General features: G+C 43.0%; 2 protein-coding genes across 3 annotated transcripts in view; both read right to left on the bottom strand.

The window, feature by feature from the left end:
* Positions 1 to 16996, bottom strand: part of slc43a1b (solute carrier family 43 member 1b) — a 46857-nt gene extending 29861 nt beyond the window's left edge. Inside the window, exons 1-4 of one of the 2 annotated variants that reach the window (XM_083927576.1) lie at positions 16835 to 16996; positions 5199 to 5357; positions 3275 to 3458; positions 3106 to 3161 (exon numbers count right to left, since the gene is read on the bottom strand). In XM_083927576.1, the coding sequence (XP_083783702.1) occupies positions 3106 to 3161; positions 3275 to 3458; positions 5199 to 5352 (394 nt within the window). In that variant the 5' untranslated portion in view covers positions 5353 to 5357; positions 16835 to 16996. The remainder of the gene's footprint in view (positions 1 to 3105; positions 3162 to 3274; positions 3459 to 5198; positions 5358 to 16834) is intronic. The other variant, XM_083927577.1, reaches the window with a different exon arrangement.
* Positions 16997 to 18866: 1870 nt separating this feature from the next.
* LOC310962742 (sarcoplasmic/endoplasmic reticulum calcium ATPase 2) overlaps positions 18867 to 25704 on the bottom strand; it is a 43488-nt gene continuing 36650 nt past the window's right edge. Inside the window, exons 23-24 of the mRNA XM_083935299.1 lie at positions 24217 to 24351; positions 18867 to 24113 (exon numbers count right to left, since the gene is read on the bottom strand). Coding sequence (XP_083791425.1) covers positions 23928 to 24113; positions 24217 to 24351 — 321 coding nt within the window. The 3' untranslated portion in view covers positions 18867 to 23927. The remainder of the gene's footprint in view (positions 24114 to 24216; positions 24352 to 25704) is intronic.

The raw sequence follows: 25704 nt of genomic DNA, 5'->3' as shown, positions 1-25704 counted from the left end.
TAACTAATGCCCCGGCTGTATTTCAGGCGTTAGTTAATGACGTTCTTCGGGACATGCTCAACCGCTCAGTTTTTGTGTATTTAGACGATATCCTGATTTACTCTAAGGACTTGAATGAGCATGTGGTGCACGTTCGTCAGGTTCTTCAGCATCTTCAGGAGAACCGTTTGTTCGTCAAAGCCGAGAAATGTGAATTTCATGTTTCGTCCGTGGCTTTCTTGGGGTACATTGTCGAGAGCGGACAGGTTAGGGCTGACCCTGCCAAAGTCACGGCTGTGACAGAGTGGCCGACACCTACTTCTCGCAAACACCTTCAGAGGTTTCTGGGTTTCGCCAACTTCTACCGCCGGTTCATTCACAACTACAGTCAGGTAGTTTCCCCCATGACCAGATTGACCTCTCCCTCCACTCCATTTTTTTGGTCCCCTTCTGCTAACAGTGCATTCTTGGCCCTTAAGAAGCGTTTTTCTTCCGCCCCTGTTCTCGTGCAACCAGACACTGGTCTCCAATTCATCGTTGAGGTGGACACTTCTGACCTAGGGGTGGGGGCAGTCTTGTCCCAGCGAGCGGTTTCCGACAATAAGATTCACCCTTGTGCCTTTTTCTCCAAGAAACTATCCCCGGCAGAGAGAAACTACGATGTCGGAAACCGTGAGCTACTAGCCGTCAAACTAGCATTGGAGGAGTGGCGTCATTGACTGGAGGGGGCGGAGGTTCCATTCGTGGTCTGGACTGACCATAAGAATTTGGCCTACATTCAGACAGCTAAAAGACTCAACTCACGGCAAGCCAGGTGGGCCCTGTTTTTCGGAAGATTCAACTTTACCTTGACCTATATTCCAGGGAGCAAGAATATCAAACCTGACTCTCTCGCGGCAGTTTGGACCTGCCGAGGAGGAGAAGTGCGGTGTGGAGAACATTGTCCCTTCGTCTTGTGTTATGGCGGCTTTAACCTGGGAGATCGAGGCCACAGTCAGGCAGGCGCAAATTTCACATCCTGATCCTGGTGGTGGCCTGTTTGTTCCTTCCAGTGTTCGCTCTCAGGTACTCCAGTGGGGACACTCGTCACGGCTCTCCTGTCATCCCGGAATCACCATAACTCTGATCTAACCCTAACCCTAACCCTAACCCTAACCCCTAACCCTAACCCTAACCCTAACCCTAACCCCTAACCCTAACCCTAACCCTAACCCTAACCCTAGGTACCATAGATTTCCACTTTTGGTGGAAATCTATGGTACCAGATACCAAGCAGTTTGTTTTGGCCTGCACCGTCTGCACTCGTGGGAAGGCTTCCCATCGACCTCCTGCTGGCCTTCTGCAACCTCTCCCGGTTCCTGGTCGACCATGGTCACACATCGCCCTGGATTTTGTTACCGGACTTCCCATGTCTCAAGGTAAAGACACCATTGTGACAATTGTGGATCGCTTTTCCAAAATGGTGCATTTTGTTTCCCTACCTAAGCTGCCGTCTGCCATGGAGACTGCTCAGATCCTCGTGGACCACGTATTCCGCCTCCATGGAATACCTGCAGACATCGTCTCCGACTGTGGTCCTCAATTCACCTCCCGGGTCTGGAAGGCTTTCTGTCAAGCATTAGGGGCCAAGGTCAGCTTGTCTTCTGGTTTCCACCCCCAGTCAAATGGCCAGACGGAGCGGGCGAACCAGGATTTAGAAACTGCCCTTTGTTGCATCTGTGCGCGCAACCCTTCTTCGTGGTCTTCGCAGCTTTCCTGGGTCGAGTACTCCCACAACTCCCTAACCAGCACCGCTATAGGTATGTCCCCCTTCGAGGCGTCTTTGGGTTACTTACCTCCTCTGTTCCCGACCCAGGAAGCAGAGATAGCCGTGCCATCCGTCCAGCACCATCTCCGCAGAGTGCGTCGGATTTGGAGGGAGACCCGCGGGGCCCTACTCCGTACGGCAGAGCAGATTCGGAGGATGGCGGATAGTTATCGCATCCTCGCACCCAAGTACCGACCTGGACAAAAGGTTTGGTTGAACTCTCGAGACATTCCCCTGAGTATCTCTTCTAAAAAGTTGGCTCCTCGGTTCGTTGGTCCTTTCGAGGTCGAGGCCATCGTGAACCCCAGTTCTGTTCGTCTCAAGCTCCCTGCGTCCCTCAAGATCCACCTGACATTCCATGTTTCTCAGATCGAGCCCGTCTCCAACAGCACGTTGTGCCCGCCTGCCGTCGCCCCACCACCCCCCCGTACCGTGGACGGCCATCCGGCTTACACGGTTAGGGCAATCCTGGACGTGCGACGGCGTGGACGGGGGTTTTGTGTTCTCTTTTCTCTCCGTAGTTTCTCGTGTTCCCGTCTCCCGATCTACCGACGTCTCCCCGTTCTTGTATTTCCGTGTTTGTTTAGTTAGTCTGTTGTTTGATTATCTGTAGTTTGTTTCCGTTGGTATTATTAAATGTTTAATTTGTAACTTTCTTTAGTCCGTGTCTGCATTGAGTCCACCTTTGTGTTATCCCTGTACCGTTCATGACAGATTTGTAAGACGTCTGAATTCATGCTTTGTCAAGTCTGTCCGCAAGACGACAACCAAACAACTTTTAACATGAATGCAGTTGGGATTGATCAGGGCTATGCTAGGGAGCGTACCTATGTTCCCCGGGTCCTATGTTCCCCGCTTTGTATGGGATCGGGGAACATTGGACCCTAATTTTGAAAAAAGGTCTGATGTTCCATGCTTGTCACAGAAAGGGTCCTATGTTCCCTGGTCTGTTATTTTTTCCACAATCAGTGCCGAATTCCCCGGCAAATAGGCCTATGTAGACCCTAACACTACCCCCTAATCCTGACCCTGACCCTAACCCTAATTGGCGTCTATTTGCGTGTTTGCGCTGACTTTATATGTAATCGGGCCAAGCAAAAAAAGTTTGCTTCTTCTTTGGTGTGAACACATAAGGATAAGGATGTTGCAGTCTTAGGATCTCACAGTGAAGCTGGTAAGTTCAATGTTACCATAACTGATGATTCCAAAACTACAATAACGCTATAAAATTATGCGATATTTACTGTATTGTACTATACTGTATCTCTGTGGTATTATTGTGGTGTTGCACTGGTGGGATTGGATGGGAGCGCTCTTACCTTCAGGATTATATGCAGCGGTAGCTATCATTGCACAGGAGGCTGCGAAACATGAACTGAAATACACACAGGATGTCAGAGAACACAGTGGGGTGTGTTTCAATGTTATTTTCTTTTAATATGGTGAAAACACTCATCTTCAGATAAAAAGCATGCAAGTCTGTCACACCTGCCAACGAGCCTCAGTGGGCGAGGCCCATATTTGTCCATCAAGATCCCCAGGGGTAAAGTGGCTGCACTCAAGAGGAACGAGCCAATGGTGAAGCCAAGGTTTAATATCTCTTCCTGCTCCACACAACTCCGCCAGCCATCACTCTCCACAGAAGTCACGTTGGCGTCCACAGTCTCATTTTCTGGAAAGGGTTGTAGAAAAAACTGGTCAGGAGAGGGAACTATATAGGGAATGACCAGACAAGATATCGAACCCTACACTGGAGCTTCTACTCCTCTGGGAAAACACGGCCACATTGCATTATGAGAGTAAAATGAAGGGTACATCGTACTGTATGTGCACTTAAATTAGCTGTGCATTGTGGGTATTTTATAGTGGACTAAATAGTGAATGAAATTAACCACAGAGAATTCAAACACCACTACAAAATGGCGAACACACTATATAGTGCACCCTCTGTGCTCGATTGCCCTGGTAGGGAACATACACAAATAATGTATGAACATACACAAATAATGTATGAACCAAAATAGACACAATATACTAACAGGCAGGCAGTTCTCACACAATTTTTGCACATATAACAATGAAAAGCAATGCACTGTTTGTTTTCCACCTTTTTCCATAGACTGTATAAAAAATGGACGTAGCATACCCCTCAATATCTGTTCTCTCAACTTGATCCAATCGTCCTCGCCTACAGGAGTCGCCATCTTTTCAGACTTTGACTCCGCCTCATTTCCTCTTACCAAAAAAGGGCATATATGTGATGTTGGGGGGAGGGAGATATGTCCATCTGGCTGACGTTTACCTCCGAGGAGAAGTGAGGGCCAGCGGCTAGCTGTCACTCAAGAGGCCACGCCCCTAATTATTCACAAACTTCAACCTCCAATAAAATAAAAACTAGCCTGGTACAAAATAATTTACCCCCTTCAGTGTTGTCATGGAGATATGACCTAAACATGTTTTTTTGTACCAGGCCTTAAACAGGTTTAATGATGCTGTGAAATCGGCCTGTTTAACATGGGGATCAATGAGAAACTGCTCTATTGTGCAAACTACTCCAAGTGGCCACTCAGAGAACTGCAGTTTTTGGCACTTCCTGATTGGATCAACCAGAGAGTAGCTGTGATGGGGGCTTGATTTTTGCCTGCGTATTTTAAGTATTTATGAGTGAAGTAATCGATACGCTTTAGGTTGTATGTGTTCCACGTATTCAAAGCGATAGACGTATTATCAGGCAGCATATTTCCGTTTAAGGAAGCAGGTTGGGGTGGTGGATGGGTCCCAAAACACAAGACTCTCAACTGGGCAAGCAGGTTTTGTGGGCTCATTTTCCGTTCATGTCCCCGACATACTAAGCCAAACCACGATTTTCTAATCCTAACCAAGTCGTTTTGATGCCTAACCCTGACCTTCACCTTCTGTAGTCTAAAACCGGTCACGTAACATGGTTTTGGTGACTAAACCTAACTGACTGATCAAAAGCAATCATTGCGGCCCGTTTCAGTCAGTCGCCATCTTCCTTTCACCGTTTTGTAAGATATCATACAAGCCTGTTGATGAGAAAATGTTGTAACAGGATAGGTCTTGATGACTTAGTCAGTGTTAGAGGTCAGGGGTTAATACAAGGTGGAAATAGGTGGGGTGAGGTGAATATATGTCATTTTTCAGTTTGGGATGTGATTTTGGGGAAGTTCATTTTGTCTTCTTCGTTTCTTTTATCAAACTGAGCTTTTACAACTGTTGGAATTCATTGTTTATTTGAAATCCTACAATTAGTATTTAATTTGTACACGATCATGTGTGTCAAATTTGAGTTAAACTCAAGTTTTGAAACTATCTTAGAGATACGTGTCTGACATATCTGACTGTGGATGATTACTGCTCGATAGAGACAACCAGAAGATGATAGTATTACCAATACACAGGTGGGAATAGAAGCCTTCGTTCTTCAGCATGATGAGCAGTGATGCCCATCCCAGCAGTACAGCAGAGCAGAGCAGGTTCTCTATGATGGCTGTGATAGCCATCCACCACCTCCTCCTGAACGCTTTGGCCAAGCTGGGAGCCATGACTGCTGTTGACACACAAGCACATGAAAACAGGAAGACATTAGTCTACCAAACAAACGGAAACAAAGTTGAATTATGTAACATTCAATTCCCTTGCAGAGCTCATACTGTTTGAAATGATTGCCACTTCAGCTCACAGGTTGAGTCCCAGCAAAGTAAGGCACTAAACTCCTCACCTACTTCCTCTAAGAGGTCCAACTCCTTCTGCAATGAAGCTTTTGTAGAACTCTGGCTAAACAAACCTTACGTCAGGCGTGCAGTTCTCTTCATTCTTCTTGGCCACTTGATTTCTCTATCTTGTGCTCTGCTAGCATGGGCACTAGAATGCGAGTGATGCCTTACACATACGTGCAGATGGAGAATTGATAATGCAAGTGTGTAGATCGTGTGAGCTACAGTGCTTCTAAGTTTTTATTTTGGTAGTTTGGGCCATTAGTTTTAACACTGACAACATTGTTCTTGGAACGCAAGATCATCACTCAAAACAGGTCCAGGAACCAAACAACACCAGTATTATCATATTGTTGGTAAGTGTAGGTGCAACCGCCACCCAAAGATGATTGTTCATTTTCTGGATTAACTTGAACTTTGAGTTTGATTAAAAGTAGGCCCAAAGCCTGCTGAAACAAAGGCCTCAGCGACTAGGCCCAAAGCCTGGCTGCCATTTGTCTCTGAAAGAAAGGTCTGCCATGCCGTCTCCACAACAGGTCACACCCAGGTGTGAATTCTCCAAGGGATCCCAAACTGTTCATTGGCTGAATTGACCCCCTGGCGATGACATCACCCGGGCCTATATAAAGTGACGCACACAACCGGCGCTCTCTCTCTTTCTACTGCTCTTCCTCCCTCTCTCTCCCGGATCACTCAACTCGACGCGATCCTGCGGATCCAGGAGACCAGCTGCCCGCTTTCCCCTCGGCCCTGGACCTGGCCTATGGCGTAGGATCGGAACAAAGGTTAACCAACTGGTTATCCTCAACTGAGCACAAGACTGAGCGATCTGAGTTTCCTCTTTCTATGAGCAGATATTAGGGCGCACTCACACTGTCGTTCTGTCCCTGGCCAAAACCAGTTTTTCAGCTAAAGCCTAGTACCTTTAAGCAGTGTGAGTGCACCCGTTCCGCGCATAACAGCCAACAGCGCCCACGGCCCGCTTGAAAGAGGTGGGCTTTAGCGAGGAAAGATTTGTAAACAAAGCCACACACACGCGATCAATGCGTGTGACGTGTTACGGCATGATGGCGTATGGACAGCAAGAAGCATTGGCCGAGGCCCTGGCAGTGTAAGTACAAACGGGGCTGGGGCGCGGGGGGAGAGGGAGGGGGGACAAGTACCCTAAAGCCCGGGTCGCGGTGCGGAAGGACGGTGTGAGTGCGCCCTTATTCCCTGACTGACTGCCCTGCATCTCAGTTAGTGTAAATTCTGGTCCCAGAACCACATGGTGCTGTAGTTGCCCCTCCCCGTGCAGGAAGCAAGCTATATATAAGCAACAATACCTTCCTTCACCACAAAGCTTCATTTCCTCAACCAGCCGCTGGCATCAAGCAACGCAACACATCTCCCATCTCAGGTACTGGTAACTAATCACCAACTGGGTATACTACATGTTATAGGACTTTATGAACAGCTAAATAGAATTGTAACTTTGTCATAAGAATGAGAACAGAGATTTCAAGCTGCTGGTGCTTTGTGTAACTTAAAGGTTTACACCTTCTCTGCAGGGGTCCCAAGCCCCCACCTCTCCTCTTTGTCTCTCTCTCACACACACACACACACACACACACACACACACACACACACACACACACACACACACACACACACACACACACACACACACACACACACACACACACACACACAAACACACTAAATTTGCTGTTAGCTTTAGTTAGTTTATTGTGTTTTGTTTGTTGCATTTATTAATTTGTTAATAAATGTTTGTGTTTACCATATGTCTGATTATTTAATATTACACAAAGATGAATGAGCCAGCTTCTACTAAGAAAAGAACTTTTAAATCCTTCGACTAATTAAACTATTACATTTATCGGTGTTCAACCCTTAATTAGTAGTTTAATATATTTAATGAGACTTTAATATTAGTTGTCACTCCGTCTATGACGGTGGTGCCCCGAGGAACTCTGGTTTAACTAGAGTAATTTTTATTATTATCTTTTATAATTATTGGTGATAACTAATATTTACTTGATTCACGATAAGTTTATTGAGAATACTCAATCTCATAATCTGAACGTGAGTCAAGGCCCTACATTTTATTGGTTCTCCTTGTGAAGTTTTATTTAGTTTAAAGTTATTAATTTTTAGTAATTTTTCTTTATTCATTTTTTTTTATCAAATATTTCATTTGATAGTCACACTATTGATCCAATTAAACCCAAAGTACCTACATAAGCAAGCCTACAGTATAGCTAGATCAGATACTAGTTGCTCCAACCAACGCTGTGCTTTGGTGATTTTTAGCTACATAATGTTATATCTTATGGATGATCCATACTGCTGCCCAGATGAAAGTGTAATGTTAGAGTTATCTGTAAGGATGGGCAAATGAAGCTTCATTTAAGTTGTTTCTAGCGGCTGCTTTGGCGGTAAAAAGTGACTGCAGGCGCGCCTCCGGAATACAGACTTAAACGTTCCCTGTCATTGCACTTTTACTTTTTAGAAGTGGGAAGTTCCCGATCCCCGTCACTGAAGTTGGAGACAGACACAGGCAGAGCAGAGTGAAGTCTCGGTAAGCAGGGCAGAGTAAAGTCGTTTGTGAGGTAGTAGCAGTAAGGTCTGGCTATCCCACAGACAATCAGAAATAAGGGAAAGGAACGCTCTGGCTTGTTGCTCCGGAGGCAGTGACGGTTCCCTACAAAATGAACATTCCTGAACATTCCAACACTAAAATTACTTTTTTTCAGACAGATAAATAGGGAGAAAATCTAATTTGTATGAGAAATGTTTCTGTCTCAGCAACAAACTCTCATACCGTCTGGCAGCTAACAGCTAAGCTAACATCAACTAAAATCTGTGAATGCCACAGATACCTCATTTTTTAATGCTTGATATGGCTGTTAGCTGTAAAAACCCAATGTTAGCTTAATAAAATATAAATACATTATGCACATGTATCTTTTCATCCATCCACACGGTGTCAAACAAGGCCACGCCCACTTAGGAGACAGGAGTCGAATACCATTTACCATTGGCACAGCTTGTACTGTGATGTCTTTAGTTATAGAGTAAGCTAGGGTTGGAGGCATAGCCTGTATAAAAATGGACGTAGCATACCCGTCGGGGTCCGTTCTCTCAACTTGATCCAATCGTCCTCACCTACGGGAGTCACCATCTTTCCTCATTTCGTCTGACCAAAAAAGGGAATGTATGTGACGTTGGGGGGAGGGAGATATGTTCATCTGGCGTTTACCTCCGAGGAGAAGAGAGGGTCAGAGGCTAGCTGTCACTCACTATTATTCGTAAACTTTAACCTCCAATAAAATAAAAACTAGCCTGGTACCAAATAATTCACCCCCCTCAGTGTTCTCATGGAGATATGACCTAGACATACAGACCAGAATGTTTTTTGTACCAGGCCTTAAATAGGTGAAAACGTCCTGTTTAACATGGGGGTCAATGAGAAACTGCTCTGTTATAAAACCTGCCTGCAGAACTGCAGTCTTTTGTACTTCTGTATTGGATCCACCAGGAAGTCACTGTGGTTGGGGCTTGGAGTTGGTTGGAGGACAGTGGAGGGCAACTTTGATTATCTCTCCAGGTGGCCATTGCAGTAGAGCTGTGACATCACATGAAAACTATGGATTAACAGTATTACAAACTTCTCTCATCTCATAGCTGATATAAAGCCTGCACCTGCTCACTATGTAAACATGGACAACAATGCAGGTATCAAATATTTTTGAACTCTTTTTGCCTATATTTTGTCATTACCACTCTTACTGTATATGATTCAATATTTAAGGAATTTTTTTTTAAAAGAGCTGTACTCAACATTGAGAATATTAATGTCACAGCCAACAAAAAATTGCTATGTAAAGATATAGTGGAGTAAGGGCACCCTGAGCGGAGAAAGTCACTCTCCCTCTGTGTTTGTTGTAATCTGAGTTTCTCCATTCTTTGTTTGAATATCCATGTGGGTGCCTTGTGTGTATGTAGTTGACAGGGAGCTTTATTAGAGGCTGAGTGGAGGCAATCTCAGGAACCTTAAATGTTTTGTGGAAATGAATGAATTAGTATTGGGCCTTAAGGATACACACAGCTGGTAATGGTGAGAAAACACGGAAGTTCTACTGTGTAAACCCTCCATCCTGTCACCAATAAACCTCATCAGTGTTGCATCAGTATAACTGGACCTATACGGTTTATGGTGTCAGCTGCGAGCTGCCATGAGAAGGAGGGAAGGTGAGACCAAGTAGGGAGCAGTTTGACCCCACTTGACCTTCTACCGTAGCTCTCAAGTGTCATGCACTGATCTAACTTATGTGCACACACCTACCCATGCACACCAACACATTTGTGTTGAACTACAACTACGACCTACAACTACGACCTGGTGTTCCTCCCAGCAATGACTGTGTAAATATTTGAGGGACTGAATTCAAAACTTGTGTGTGTGTGTGTGTGTGTGTGTGTGTGTGTGTGTGTGTGTGTGTGTGTGTGTGTGTGTGTGTGTGTGTGAGTGTGCGTGAAGCTTTAGAAAGCAATGACTCAACCTAAGGCACGTTTGCACACTGCGAGTCCAGCTAACCACAGAAATAGCAGTCCACACTCTCTCTCGCTCTTTCTCTCTCACTCACACACACACACACACACACACACACACACACACACACACACACACACACACACACACACACACACACACACACACACACACACACAAATATCAGGAATTGTATAGGAAACATCATTCAGTGAATTGTGATAGTCTTGGCATAGAGAGAGATGTCATAAAATGAGCAGCATGTGTGTTGGTGTGTGTGTGTGTGTGTGTGCACTTGTGTTTGGAGTTTTGTGTGTGTAAAACTACAGTTAATGAAAAACTAGTCCGGCTCAACGGATGTACAAACCTGACATCCGGAGCTTCTTGCTCTCCTTCTGCTTTCTACGTTTTATCGTTCTCAGAACCAGAAACAAATGAAGTTGGAGAGAAACACGGGCAGAGCAGAGTGAAGTCTCGGTAAGTACCAGCAGGGACTTTTTATTTAGTAGGTTTTTTTCCATCTGTAAAAGTCATACTGCAGCCTGCACTGTACAAGTTATGGAGGTGCAACTTTGAACTTTGGTTCAGACCCCTGCATATACGGCAGACACAAAAAATGACATGTTCACCAGCAGGTAGCGCTATAATCGAGTTGAACATGTTTTTGCCTGTAACTCCCACATCGTACCTCGCACATTCAAAATTCTTACATTTAGGCGTTCCCTGAACCTACGTGAATCGTGGGTTCAAGGCCACGCCCATTTCTGCCTAGACTTTTTATTCCGCAGGAATAAAAAGTCCCCCTATGCAAATATATGCAAAAGCTACTTTTTCAAACTGTGTCCGATCAAGATGAAACTTGGTACACGTAATGTTTGGATGGTCCTGACCAAAAGTTATCAAAAGAATTTCAATACTCTTATAAATGCCGAAGTTATAAAGGAACGACTTCCTGTAGATCACTGTCAAAACAGGAAGTGCTTACTGAGGCCTGCTACAAAATTTCACAGCAACAAATCCCTAGGTGGCGCTGTTATGCAGAATTCATCATATCATAGCAATTATAAGTCAGATTAACAAGAAACTCAGAACATTAATTTCTGATGCCCATCTGAGGCTTTGAGACAATCAATCAATCATCCAGGAGGCGGCGCTGTTTTGAATATCACTCGTACTGGAGCATTAACCGTACAAGTTATAGAAACAAAACTTTCAGGGGAGGTATAGACTAGTGCCCTCACACAACACACCAAAAATGACACATGTCCACCACAAGGTGGCGCAATAATCAAGGAAAAGGCTTTTTGGGCTCTAACTTCCACATCATCAAAATACAAAATTCATAAACCATGTGAAAAATATTCAAACCTACTTTTTCGAACTCTTCCTAGACGGACAGCTCGATCAGCATGAAACTTTGCACTCATAATCTTTCTATGCTATGACCAAAAGTTATCAAAAGGATTTTCATAATCCAAACAGTGTGGAAGTTATAAAGGAAAGACTTCCTGTACATTGTAGTCAAAACAGGAAGTGTTGTGTTACTTTGCAATGATTTCTTTGATTAACAAAAAACTTGGAAAAGTAATTTATCGTACTCCATTGAGGGTCTGTGCAAAATCTGACATCAATCAGTCACAAGCTGGGGCTGTTATGCAAAATTGAGTAAATCATGCATTATGCGAAAAATGCAAAATCTACTTTTTCAAATACCAACACTTTCTATTTCAAACTACAATCTTTGCTGCGTTCAAGCTGTGACCCAAGCTGTGACCCATGGACATGCGGGGTCGCCAGGTCCGAGTTGCACGTGGGGCTTGGACCCTGTTCATAGCAGGTCGAGTTAACCGTTGTTTTCCCTTCTTTTGTTTTTCCCCTTTTTCTTTTCTTTCCTTTCTCTTCTGGGACCCAGACTTTACTTTCTTGAGGGGAGACATGTCACTGACCAGGAGATTAGCTGACAGATTCTCATGCTGAGTCGTGATGGGCGGACTAAACCATTTTGCATCTTTTGTATTATGACACTAATAACTTAGAAAACACTTATTAAAAACAAAAACTTTTAATTCCAGGCTTTGAAGAAGTCAACCTGTTGTCCAGGTGTGTTTTGGTTTGAATCAGGGCTGGGGCCTTCTGTGTGGAGTTTGCATGTTCTCCCCGTGTCTGCGTGGGTTTTCTCCGGGTTCTCCGTCTTCCTCCCACAGTCCAAAGCCATGCAGGTGTTAGGTTCATTAATGACTCTAAATTGCCCCTAGGTGTGAATGGTTGACTGTCTCTGTTTGTCTCTATGTGCCCTGTGATAGACAGGTGTCCTGTCCAGGGTGGACCCCGCCTCACGCCCAATGTCAGCTGGGATCGGCTCCAGCCCCCTTAGACCCCGATAGGGACAAGCGGTTGAAGATGGATGGATGGAGAAAATGACCCTACTTCTCACCTGAATTAATCCTCAGAAATAAAAAAATAAATAAATTTTTTTCGATCTCAATCTCTAGTTTCAAGTCTTCTTCAATACAGCATGATGTTCATTTAGTAAATGATGTTCACAGTTAGCGTAGAATAGAACATAAAGCAGGACATGCTTTAGGCTGGGGCTACCTTGTGCTAGTGACAGGAAGAAACCTAGTCTGCAGTCGTCCTGTTTTGTGGCTTTCTATGGGGAAATAGCCATTTAAATCCCAGGGCTTGCCTCCTCACATGCAAATGTTCCACCAAACTTCCCTCCTAGCGTAGCACCGCTACCAATATGTGATTGGTTTAAATAAATGTAAAGAAGCCAGAGCATCTTAAACCCCTTACCCAAGAATGTATGTGTGGGGTTATGGTGGGGCAAAGCAAGAGAAATGAAAAACATTTCTTGAAGTTGCTTCTTCATAATAGCACAAACAGCACTGCATATCACAGAAATTTTGTGATTCTGACCCATAACAAAATGTCTAAGACCTTTTCCATCTTCAAGGTTCAAGATATTGATTGACCTTGTAGCCAAAATGTAGTTGAAGCCCCTTAATGCTACAAGCTGCCGAGCAGTGCCTCTGTTTCTGTGTTGCCAGGTGACAGCGTGATGAACAGGCTGTTGCTGGTTGGGTATTGTCTTTTAATATCCTCTGGTCTCTGTGTAGGCACCTCACTGGTATCAGTGATGCTTGATGGACGGGTGCTGCAGAGCCCTCATGTCCTTGACCAGGCTGGACCTCCACCTCAACTCAACTGATGTAGAGAAATCAACAATAAGCAGTTTCACTGACGTTTACTAACGCTGTGTGCCTCACAGTCATTTAAATGAATTAAATCAAAAATGAACAGAAGAGGAGCTACACAGAAAAACTTGATACAAATCAACACCAAATCTGCGATAATGCAACAAAATCAGAAAATACAATGTGGACTTTTAAACATGAGATCTCTGCAGGGCCGGAGTGGGACTCATTTTCAGCCCTGGAGTTTCATACTTCAGACCGGCCCACTTTAGATCACGACCTATTATATTAAAATAATGTAATTATAACTTAACATGTTAAGCAAAGAATAGCGCACTGTTCTCTAAAGCCTTGTAATTCCTACTGTAATTCTTACTATTACTAATGATCAAAAGTATAACTGGCCACTACTATCATTGGGGCATAGAAAGTGGTTTTATTGGAACTGATGCTTGCTTGTTCACACACTAGCTCACCTGATTCTTCCTCACCACTGGCTCCTGGCTCTGCCTCTGACTCTAAATCATAAAAATGTTCATAAATCTCGTCACAAATCTCCCCTTTTTCAAGTCAAAAATTCAAGTCAGTTTCATTATTGTAGTGCTGAATCCTCTATCATCATCAATTGCAATCTGGGTCCAATCAGCTCTCGTTTACATCTTCATGCAGTGTTTGGTTTGTTTACAGCCTGCGCGCAACGTGATTCCCGGCCAAACGTTAGCGATTGGTTATGGCAGATCCAGAGTGGCACTGGGCAGATCCAATAGTTAAATTTCAACAGACACCTGCCTGCCAAGTTAGTTAAAGTCTATCAATTGAGTAGGTCCAGACTCTCTGTGCAAATGAAATGAAGTACGAGTCTGGTAGGACCAGGCTAGGTCTACACCATACTCTTCATTATATTAATTCTAATAATATTCACTTAATGAGCAATCCTACCTGCACACTCTGGACCTGTGGGCTGATGGCTGGTGCTTGGTGATGTATCTTGTATCTGAGGGGCTACAAATCCCCTAAAGTTTGTGGCCAGTTATGTGGCGTTGCATCATAATATTATTTAAATTATGTAACGTTAGGTTAGACAGGCTATAAGAAATTATTATGCCAATTATTAGTAACATTCAGGGTTGCCGCGGTATGCGGTATTACCAGTGGTTGAGGCCAACACCGAGTTATTTTGTATTATTTTTTTCCAGTAATAAAAAAAAAATCCGGTTCCACACAGCAACGCCGGTAAACAAACCCCGGGAAGCCCAAGCCCTACGAGAGCTCCCCGTGCTACGGCCATCCGGAGGCGCACAGAGCTTTTGGCCGTGATATTATATATAAAATTATATTATACTATTATATGATCGTTATAAGACGCTGTCACCGAGAATTTGCGCGCTGCCAGACGCTGTGACCGAGTGTGAGAGGAGAGTTGCCGATTTTTGCACATTTGGCTGCATCTGTCTCCAGGGCTTTTCTCTTTTTAATCCTCGCTTTTTCTGCGCCACCCTTGCTCTTTTGATTTTCCATTTTGGGTTATTATTGTCCTTGTACATCTGTGGTTGGAGCTGGGCAAACACCACTAAAGTGTGCGGACTAGTGCACGACACGTACGTTACATCAGGCTGCGTCTGCGTCTGTGTCTTGTTGGTGGGCGCGCCCTTAACCTGCGTCCGCGTCCCAGTTTCATTGGCATGATCTAACAGATCGCCAGCTCCCTGATATGACCAGCGACAGCGGTAACAGCATACACGTGATCCCCACTCCACTCAGTGCCATGACTGAACACCGGCACAAAATAAATAAAAATAATAATTGAACACCGGCCCTCGCGGCCCAAAAGTCAGACCGGCCCACCGGGAATGGTCCCGGTCCTCCCGATTAGCCACTCCGGGCCTGGATCTCTGTCATCTAAAGCTGTATTAGTAAATGATCTGATAGCAGATAACCATATTGATTTACTCTGTCTGACCGAAACCTGGCTGTGTCCTGAATAATATGTTAGCCTAAATGAATCCACTCCTCCCAGTCATATTAATACTCATATTCCTCGAGGCAGTGGTCGAGGAGGAGGCGTTGCGGCTATTTATGACTCAGGCCTATTAATAAACCCTAAACCTAAACTAAATTATAATTCATTTGAAAGTCTTGTTCTTTCACATTCAGCCTTGAAAACTGTGCAGCCAATTATATTTGTTATAGTGTACCGGGCTCCTGGTCCGTACTCTGAATTTCTGTCTGATTTCTCAGAGTTTCTGTCAAATTTAGTCCTTAAATCTGATAAAGTAATCATTGTAGGTGATTTTAATATTCATGTGGATGTTGTTAATAATAGCCTTAGTACTGCGTTTATCACTCTACTAGATTCAATTGGTTTTAGTCAGAGTATACATAAACCTACTCACTGTTTTAATCACACCCTCGACCTTGTTTTGGCTTATGGTGTATAAATCAATGACTTAATAGTCTTTCCACAGAATCCTATTTTATCAGACCATTATTTAATAACTTTTGAATTCATATTACAGCACGACCCACCTCTGGGCAAAAGTTTCTACACTAGATGTTTATCTGATAATGCTGTAACTAAATTTAAGCAAGAGATTCTATATGCATTTAATGTAATGCCTTGTCTCAATATTTCAATATCATTATTAGTATTATTAAAGCTAGCATGACTTGCTACTGCTCATGTAGGAATTGCTGTTGAGAAATTTGTAAATCATAACTAAGTCATAGAGTGTGGTCTTTACCTACTTCATATGTAAAGTGTCTTGAGATAACTTTTGTTATGATGTGGCACTGTAAATAAAATCAAATTGAATTGAATTAAGCAGTTCCTTGTTTAATGCTGTTTTCATGTGTGTCCATAGCCCATTGGTGACCCCGATAAGCACACACTATATGGAGCGACACACTTTTCTTCTTTTAAATCCCATCACGTAAGATTCTGGCTAGTCGTCATTACCACAGCTCTATCACTTCATAATGCAGAATAGCAAACAGTATGTTTAACTGCGTAAATGTCCATCATTGTTACTTTTGAATAGTTGCTGCTGCTGAGGTGTCAGCATACACCAAGAGACAAAACGCTTAATGACTTTGTTATTATCTGGATTTATTATTTGTGTTTAAGATCAACCAACGAGTAGGTAACAATGACAACACACAGGTCACACCTGGTGAAGATATCAGAAAATATCCCCTAACGAGGTCATGAGCACCACTCCAGCTGGAACGGACTCTTCTGATGACCTCAGGAACCAAGACATGACATCCTTCTGCCCTCCTGTCTCTACAGTACATGTCCCCTTTTCTGACTTGTGTTAATGAATGAACATTTCCATGTCACAGTGACATTCACCAACACACAGAGCTCCCTTTCAAATGTTCAACAGTTTGACTCAGACATGATGACAACATGGTCGTGATGACCGGAGGGGAAACGAACAGTTTTGGTCAGAAGTTCCTCCAGACTGCATTTGCATGGAGACTCTTCACTGCAGGCTTTATGAGGGGACCACCGAATGAGGAGGAAACAAACGTATCCAACATGTTTATAGTCACTTACTTTACAAGTTGAGCTCCTCCAGTAGATGGTCTGTGTTTATATGGTGAGGACTTCAAACCTTAGCGTCACTGCTGCCTCTGTTTCACCACAGGAGAAAGTTTGATTCCTTTTCTTTTCTTTCTCTTAGAGATTTCAAGTGTGGTTTCCCTTCCCTCCTTCCCTGTATTCACTGGCACATGTGCACACACATTGACTCTCTCTAAGCACAGTATGTCTTTAAATGGAGCTCAAGTTTTGCCCGCCCACCCTGCTGACTTACACACACACACACACACACACACACACACACACACACACACACACACACACACACACACACACACACACACACACACACACACACACACACACACACACACACACACACACACACACACACACACACACACACACACACACACACACACACACACACACACACACACACACACACACACACACACACACACACACACACACACACACACACACACACACACACACACACACACACACACACACACACACACACACACACACACACACACACTTTGAATCCTTGCTGAATGTGTCCACACCTTTCGTGATTTACAATCTGGACCCATCAGTGGGATGGTTTGATATGATGAAATAAGGTTGCTGCTGTGAGTTGATATGCTCAGTCATTTTAATACTGAGGGTGTCCATTTCTCACCTCTTTGTCTGTAGTGCTTTAGTTCATGAAAAGCTGACACCAGTGACATTGATATACTGGTGGATTGCTCACTGGCTCCACCATGTGGTCAGATACAGTGTGAAACTTAACAGGTTTTTAAAAAAGGCGTATTTAACATTTATTGCAATTCAATTCAATTTTATTTACAGTGGCAATTCATAACAAAAGTTATCTCAGGACACTTTACATAGTAGGTATAGACCACACTCAATGACTTATTTATGATTAACATAGACTCAACAATTCCTCTGAGTACGGTGGCAACGAAAACCTTCACTATAACAGACAGGAACGTCAGACAGACCCAGCTCTGTGGAGGACGGACATCTGTCTGCACCGGTTGGGGAGGAAGAAAAGGAGAGAGAAAGAGAGAGAAGACACACAGATGGACAGAGAGACAAAGACGACACAAAGACAGAAAGACAGACACACTTCCTGAGATGCAAGCAACCAAAGCGAAACAGTAACTATAACAATATCACTGTGAATATGACTTATATGTTATGGCAGTTAATATAGCAGAATAGTAGAAACAAACACAGCTAAGGTGATAGAATATGACAATGATAATAATTATGGTGGTAAATATGATCAATGATGAGTAGCGACAATAACAGCTGTGATACAATGAGATATATCACTGATGGTGTTTTTATGGCTACAAATGTTATAATTTATTAGACTAATCATAGTTTATATGAGTAATAGTAATAATAGCAGCAGGAAGCGTCATGCAGGACCAGGGCAGCAGGCACCACCACGATCAGCAGAGACCTGAGAGACGACAAAGCACAAACAACTCCAGGGAAGAAGCTGAATTAGTAACATGCATTGATGAGACATGAATGACACAGACAGAGGAGAGAATCTCAGAGTATCAGGAACAGGATTATCCCCCGGCAGACTAGGCCTATAGCAGCATCATTAAGCAGAACAGAATCAGCTTAGGCCAACATCTTAATCTCACATTTCAACTGTGATTACATTGCTCATGTATATCGTCTTTCACTCATCACCTCTGATTTGACTGCAGGATACATGAACCAACCAGCTGTGCACTGTGTATTTACTGAGTTTCTCCATAAATGCGGTCATGAAATGCAGTTTTAATGATGATTCGACATTTTAAACAGTAAAGCTTTGTGTCAGGAATGTCCTCATTAAACTGGTAACCATGTTATCCCTAGAATGAACCAGAAAGAAGTTACAAATACAGAACACAGAATGGTGCTCCGTGGTTTATCTTCAGTGGGAATGTTTCTTGGTGGCGAGGGAACAGAGAGGACAACAGCAAAGGGAAGAAGAAAAGAGAGAACAGTTTCTGGAATTTTGAAGTTCTTCAATTCAACCTTTATTTAAACAGGCGAGTCTTTCAAGAACATCTTTTCACTTATTGTGACAGTCTGGAACCATAGAAACCCAGCTTTACACTCATTCTTCAACCAAAGACATGACTATAATAATAATAATAATAACAACAATAATAACAATAAAGTACAGTGTAAACAAAGTTGTTACATTGGGGATTTGTCAAAGTATAATAAAACCCTTGCAGAAAAATAAAAAATGAATAAATAATGCAAACAGAAAGACTCATTCCTAAGTGCATCTACATGCGTTTCCTGATGGTCTCAAAACCAAAATATTATATTCCAACAAATGTCCCTCTTAGTAATGTTTACGATTTTCAATCTGTCACGTGAGAAAAAGAGCAAAAACAAAAAAACAAACGAAAAGAGGCAGAACTGTGTGCAGCAAAGAAGCACAAACTTCTTCTATGACTTTAGATAAATGAAAAGAAGAAGCAGTGACTAAAATCAAATAAAAAGAACATTAAAAGAACATCTGAGCTGGTCTAACACCTCCAGAACAGTTCAATGCTTTCCTATTTAAAAGCTTTATTTTTTTATCAACTTGTATCATAAAGAGCCTACAGCCAACTATTAGGGTCACTTTTAGAAAAAGGAATTATTTAGGAATAAAGGCGCAACACTTTAGTAAAAAGGATCATACTGTTATGAGAAGAAAGTCTCCATTTGGAATAAAGTGGCACTTTTAGGGGGAAAAAGTCCTACAATTATGAATTAAGTTGCAATTTAACAAGATGAGGTCATAAAATTAGAAGAAAGTCTAAAAAGTTGTTGTGCATATGGTGACTTTACTCTCATAACGTTGTGACACTTTCCCCCATAAAAGTATGACTCCATATAAAAGAATTATGCCTTTTTTCTTGTAAAAGGATGATGACTTTCAAAAGATGTTGATCTCAGATTTAGCTTCCCTTACAGCTTTCCTATTGTAACTACATGAATCAAAAAACGCTTTACGCAAATAAAAAAAATCCCTTCAATGGCAAACAGTGAGCCGTCACGATGGCGTCACTGGAGAAAATGGCAGACAGGTCACTGACTCTTACAGCATGGACACAGAGGCGGCAGACAGGAGGAGCGTCTGAGTGTGCAGTGTCACAAACGCACTATTTTCAAACATAAAAAAACACACTCAACCTTTAGATTACATACGTGTAGCAGTCGTATCGTTATGATGCTGACTGTTTGTACGCAGCGGCCTGTTTAAACGTGAATATTAGTCAGTTCTCCTGGTGTGAAGGCGTAAAGTCAGCTTCAGTATGTCAAGTCAAGTTACATTTAAGACTTTCTCCCATTTCCAGCAACAAGCAACAGAGCAGACGAAGGATTCTGTCCCGTAGACCTTTCCGAATGACTGGGATGAAGTGTGCTCCCAAACATGACACTTTCCAACTGGTGAACCATTTCACCCAGCTGTACGTCCTGTAAAGCCCACGCTCTGCAGGGAATCAGCCCATAGTCTCGGGCTGATCTTCTGCTAACAAACATGTTAGAAATGAGTGACGTGGGCGCTGACATGCATCCTGTGATTGTCTGCTAACATTCTTCCCTCAAAGGTAAACGCTTGATGTAGTCTCATGTACTGTATTGCATAAAGACTATTGCAGATGTACATGTAGTCATGTGTGACCACAGATTCTAACTGGTGAATTACACAGCGTGTGTGTGTGTGATTCAAGACCGCTCTGTGCATCTTTTCTTTTATCTAAAGCGCTTATTTTTCAACCAAACATGTTCATCTAAAAAGGTGCGACCTGTAGTATTCTACCCCTAATATTAAATCCTCAGCATTAAAGGTTAAATATGTAGAATGAGCAGAACACCTCCATCTAGTGTCTCAAGATTGTAGTCGCAACAACAAAAAATAATTCCAGCAGTCGGGTTGCCAGGTTGGTTGCCGGGTTTCAACCCATCCCCTCCAGCAAATCGCACCATAAAAACAAGTATTAGAGGAGTTTGACTGACAGTTAGCGTTAGCCGTTAGCATTAGCCGTTGCAGCTAAGTAAAGATGAAAGGGATGTTAGCGATCAAGGAGAAATGTAGCCATGTGGGCGTGGGTTTTAATGGCGTTTCTCTCCTTTCTCTCAGTCCATGGAGTGAATGCTCGGCCTATATTGACTCTGGTTTTTGCCCGTCTCCGCTCACTCAGCTGCTGGGACAAATAACGCCCCCTTCACTGAGGCTCCAACAGCTGCAGGATTGGCAAACTCCATTTCACCCAGTGCCAGCCTACAGGTAGCTGCACCCAACAACAGACAACCCTGGCAACCAGCAACGCCCAACGCTATTGGCTGCTACCATGGAAACACAACGGGACAGAAAGTCACAGTCAAACTAAAGATTTTTAAAAAAATATATTTATTCAGACTAAATATATTTTTTTATGGAAAAGCAATAATTTAATTCTGTGCCCCTCAAAACGCCCCGTGGGTGTATTATTTAAAAAAAACAAAACAATCTAACTTTAAATAAAGATTCTACAGTTTCATCCTTTAAACATCTACAGCAACAGATGGATTACTATTCTGCTGCGCTCACAGCCCAACAGCAGCCTTGTTATAACGGAAGTTTTCTATGCATCACTGAACTCAAACGGGTTGCACCACCAGAGCAGTGGTTACGCAGCGATGAATCGTTACTAAATGTTTACAGCCACTAACCACTGACTTGAAGTGTTTAGACTGAGGTTATGGGATATAGAGAGGCAAAGTCCCTCCAATCTCAGTAGAGCCCACAGGACCTTTTTTTTAGAAAAAAATGTAACCAAGAGAGACAAATCATTTTTTGATTTTGTTTAAATTGTGCCATGAATTACACATAAGAAGTCTGTGCTTCCAATCCACTAAAACCGTCCATGAGTGTGGGGCTGATTAAACCGGTAGTCACTGATGGTCAGCCTGACATAGCAGAGGAGGAAGCTGATGTAGCAAAGGATCAGCAAAATGAGCAGGATGTGGACAATGATCAGGTGTCAGGTGATACTGGAATGAAATACAGTGAAACAGGAACTTATGAAACTGAAAAGACAATCAAAACTGAAGTACTTGATGATGAGCTAGTGTCAGCTGGTGAAGTCTCCCCAGACCGTGACATTATGGGTCAAGGTCCTCCAGGTCCAAGAACAGAGAAAAGTATGGAGAGAGGCAAACAAAAATGTAAAGAAGAATGTAAGAAGGAGAAAAATTATACTTCAGATGCAGAAGACGGGACAGACAGCCCACCACCCAGCCGGCACTCTAGTCGATTGAAGACCACTCTCTTGAGGAAGCAGGCCGAGAATAAGGGCAAGAAAGAGTCTTCTGATTCAGAGTCCTGGGGAGAGATACTAAGAGGAAAACCAGATCCTCAAAGAAATCCAGTGGCACCAAAAAAGAGGATGGGGAGAAGAAGCTGGTGGACTCTGACTCAGATGAAGTTCCTAACGTACTGCTGGAGAAAGCTTCAGTAGGCCACAGCACGGATGAGGAACAGGGAAGCAGAAGTGCTAAAAAGTGTCTATTCAAACTAAACAACACATCCACAAAGGATACAGACAATTCAGACAAAGCGCCCAAACACAAGAGGAAGTCTGAAAGCTATGATTCAGACTTGGGGAACAAAAGTAAAAAGACGTCCAAGAAGAAGAAACAGAAGGACTCTGACTCTGACCAGGAAAACTTTTCCTGTTAAAGTGTATGGGAGTGATGTCATAGCTTGTGATGCTAAAATGACTTCCTGTTGATTGTATTTGATTGGACAGTGCTACGGATGTTTCCTAGCAACAGATTTACACATTACTTTACTACCTAAGACATTTCTTAAGTTTTATAGTGACTTAGCCAAAGACCAGTTTGAAGCTAGCAAGTAGTTACTGAGAACCTTCCACACAAACGTAGTGAAGGTTTCTGAATATCTCTTACAGCCCGAGTAAAAGACTGAGAGGGAAATAACTGTGAACTGTAAAATCACCCCAGGGTCTTTTTTGGCAAATACACTCATCAAATAAGCCATGGAGGCAATTTTTTTCATGTAACAATGATTAACGGAGAAATCCCGTAGATTCGCTAACAGCCGAATGTGGCTAACACTGATTAGCTTGTATGAAGGCATTCAAAGGTCTTTTTTTTAACCACTAAAGGTCTTTTTATAACCACTAACCAAATAACAGCAAACCTCTGCAGCAGCATGAGAAGAGTCCCTAAACAGAAAACAAAGCACCAATGGGCTCCTTCCTTTGGGATTGACTTTGGTAATCCACTTGAATGGACTTTACTATGAGAGGAGCTGGTACAGGGGCCAGTAGGTAAGTCTTTAAAACACTCTTTTAATAAACTCTGGGTTCACTAACTACGTTGTTGTTGCTTTGTTTTGTGTGTAGGGACTCTTCTCATGCTGCTGCAGAGGTTTGCTGTTATTTTCAGCAGTATTAGTGGTTAAAAAGACGTTTTAATGCATTTGCCGTAATGCCCCGAGATAATCAATGTTAGCAACATTCGGCCGTTAAGAGTCTCCAGTATTTCTCTGTTAATAGTTGTGACACAAAAAAAATTGTCTCACTGGATTATCTGATGAGTGTATTTTCCGAAAAAGGACATTTAATGCCGGAATTTCACTTTAATGCTTTACAACACAAGAACAGATTGTAGCATGCTAACATGCTATTTTTTATCGTGTAACCTTTAGTACTTTTAAAAAGGCAAAGGTTAGCAGTTGAGCATGCTGGTTAGCCGTTTGAGATGTCATCGTCATATCATGTCAGTGTGTTGTCGAGGTCGAAGTAAGCTGTTGGATTGAAATGAAATGCTACACACAGCACCTTTCAGTGTTGACGAAGGGATGGTCTTTGTGTTTTCTGATTGTCTGTTGGCTGACTATCTCACTCTTTACCCCTTACATTCTTGTATCTGAGACAAGTATTCATCATCTTTACTGTTTTCTCTCTCACCTCGCCTCATCAAGTACACACCCAGTCCTCTGCATTTGATTCCAACAGTCCTTCAGGTTGTCCCTTTCTTCTGTTCCCCCCACAGTCCACCTGTCCTCTCATCATCACTCCCAGAAGATGTTGGTGATGTCAGAGTCCAGGCTGAAGATCCAGATCAGTAGCGGTGCAGAGATCAGGATGAAGGACCAAGACACGCCCTTCAGTGGCTGCCGCAGCCTCCGCATTGTGGCGCTGATCAATCCGGTGCTGGCATCTGCCTGCCGCAGCTCCTCTTCCTCCTCCTCCAGTGTCTTTTGGAGAGATGGATCGTAACAAAGGAAAGGGTTAGACATAGAACGCTCTGAGATACAAATCACCTGCTGCACCTAAACACCGTCGGGCCTGTCTTCTCACCTGGATCTGGCTTCCTGGCTCGATGTAGTTGCGGGCCAGGAACTTGAGGGCCTCATCCATAAAGATGACAGGAAGTGACATCTTTAACACCACCACCCACTGAGGCCACGACAGAGGGCGTATCTGAAAAATGACCTGGAGACACAGATAGAGGGGATGGAGAAAGGTCTCGAAAAGTAACTCTTAATTAAGAAATTTTTCTTAAGAAAAATGGGGTGTCAGTAGGCTACTAATTTAGGGACTCTAAGAGTATTTAACAATAAAAGCAGCTCCTAAATCTGTGAAAAGTAAGAAGTAGTCAAGAGGGCCCCATAGTCACTAAGAGCAAATCACAAACATCTTAAAATGGCTGCTGCCAGCAATCTGCCTCGTAATCACCTCTACATTTTATAAACCTTTAATGACAGTGGGAGGGTATCACTTCTCTTTTGCCCTTATCAGTTACCCTGAATTGGTTTAATAGCATCCTTCCTTTCAGGCACAAGGCACCTCACACTATCATCATGGTCATGGTGGTGTGGTTGTTAGGAGGCTTGTTTCTCTCATGGACACCTGCTGATAGTTAGTAATAGGTTTAGAATGATCTGCTCATATACAGAGACCCAAAAGAGCCCAAGACCTAAGCCAATCACAGTGTGATGAAACATGACATCTATAGCACTGGGGTCAACCCCGCCCTCTCTCTTAGTTAAAGACTTCTCCCAGTTCCTCAGTATAATCTGGTGTCAGCAGGTTTATGAAGAGGACACTCTAGTGATGAACTTTTACTGCTGTTGAGGAGTCCTCCCAGTGTGAATCCTCGCAGCCTGGGCCCTTATTCCCCAAACATTTTATATTAGTGCTGGGCTGTCTAGGGAACATTTGGGTCTCTGGCAGTGAATTTTGAATAGAAATACTGTAGGAGGTGTGTTGTCATAACCAAATAAAGATTAAAAATCAAACAATTGAACCTGCAACAAAGAGTAATAAAGACTACTGACTATTCAAGTATACCTGCAGCTTATATTTTCCATGTCTGGCAGCTCGTTAACAATCAGCAGGTACCCATGGAAGAAGCCATTAATGATCACACTAAAATAACCATGACGATAGTGAGAGGTGCAAACAACAACAGCTTTTAATTCTTGTTCAACTTGTGCCTGAAAGGAAGGACAATTTATACATGAAAAAAAGAGTAATTTGAGCAGTATTAGTGGTTAAAAAGGCCGTTTTAAAACCAGTCTTGATGGCTTAAAGACCATGGGATGATTTTGCGTCGGAATTACACTTAAAGGATCCTCTGGACTAGCTCTAACTTTTCACAGATTTAGGTAAGACGCTTTGTGAGAAACTCTGATCTATGATTTAAACTGATATTCAACACAGTCCCATGCCCATAGACTGTAAACCACTGGCCCTCACGGCCACACTCTTCCCGCTTTCCCACATTAGCATCTAGTGTATGTGTCATAGATAGCAGGCTGTACTGCAAGTCATGGTGCAAGCGTG

Source organism: Echiichthys vipera, assembly GCF_963691815.1.
Source record: "Echiichthys vipera genome assembly, chromosome: 2".
In the NCBI taxonomy this organism is placed as follows: domain Eukaryota; kingdom Metazoa; phylum Chordata; class Actinopteri; order Perciformes; family Trachinidae; genus Echiichthys; species Echiichthys vipera.
Note: the sequence above shows the minus strand (reverse complement) of the source record. Positions and strands in the feature narration are given on the sequence as shown.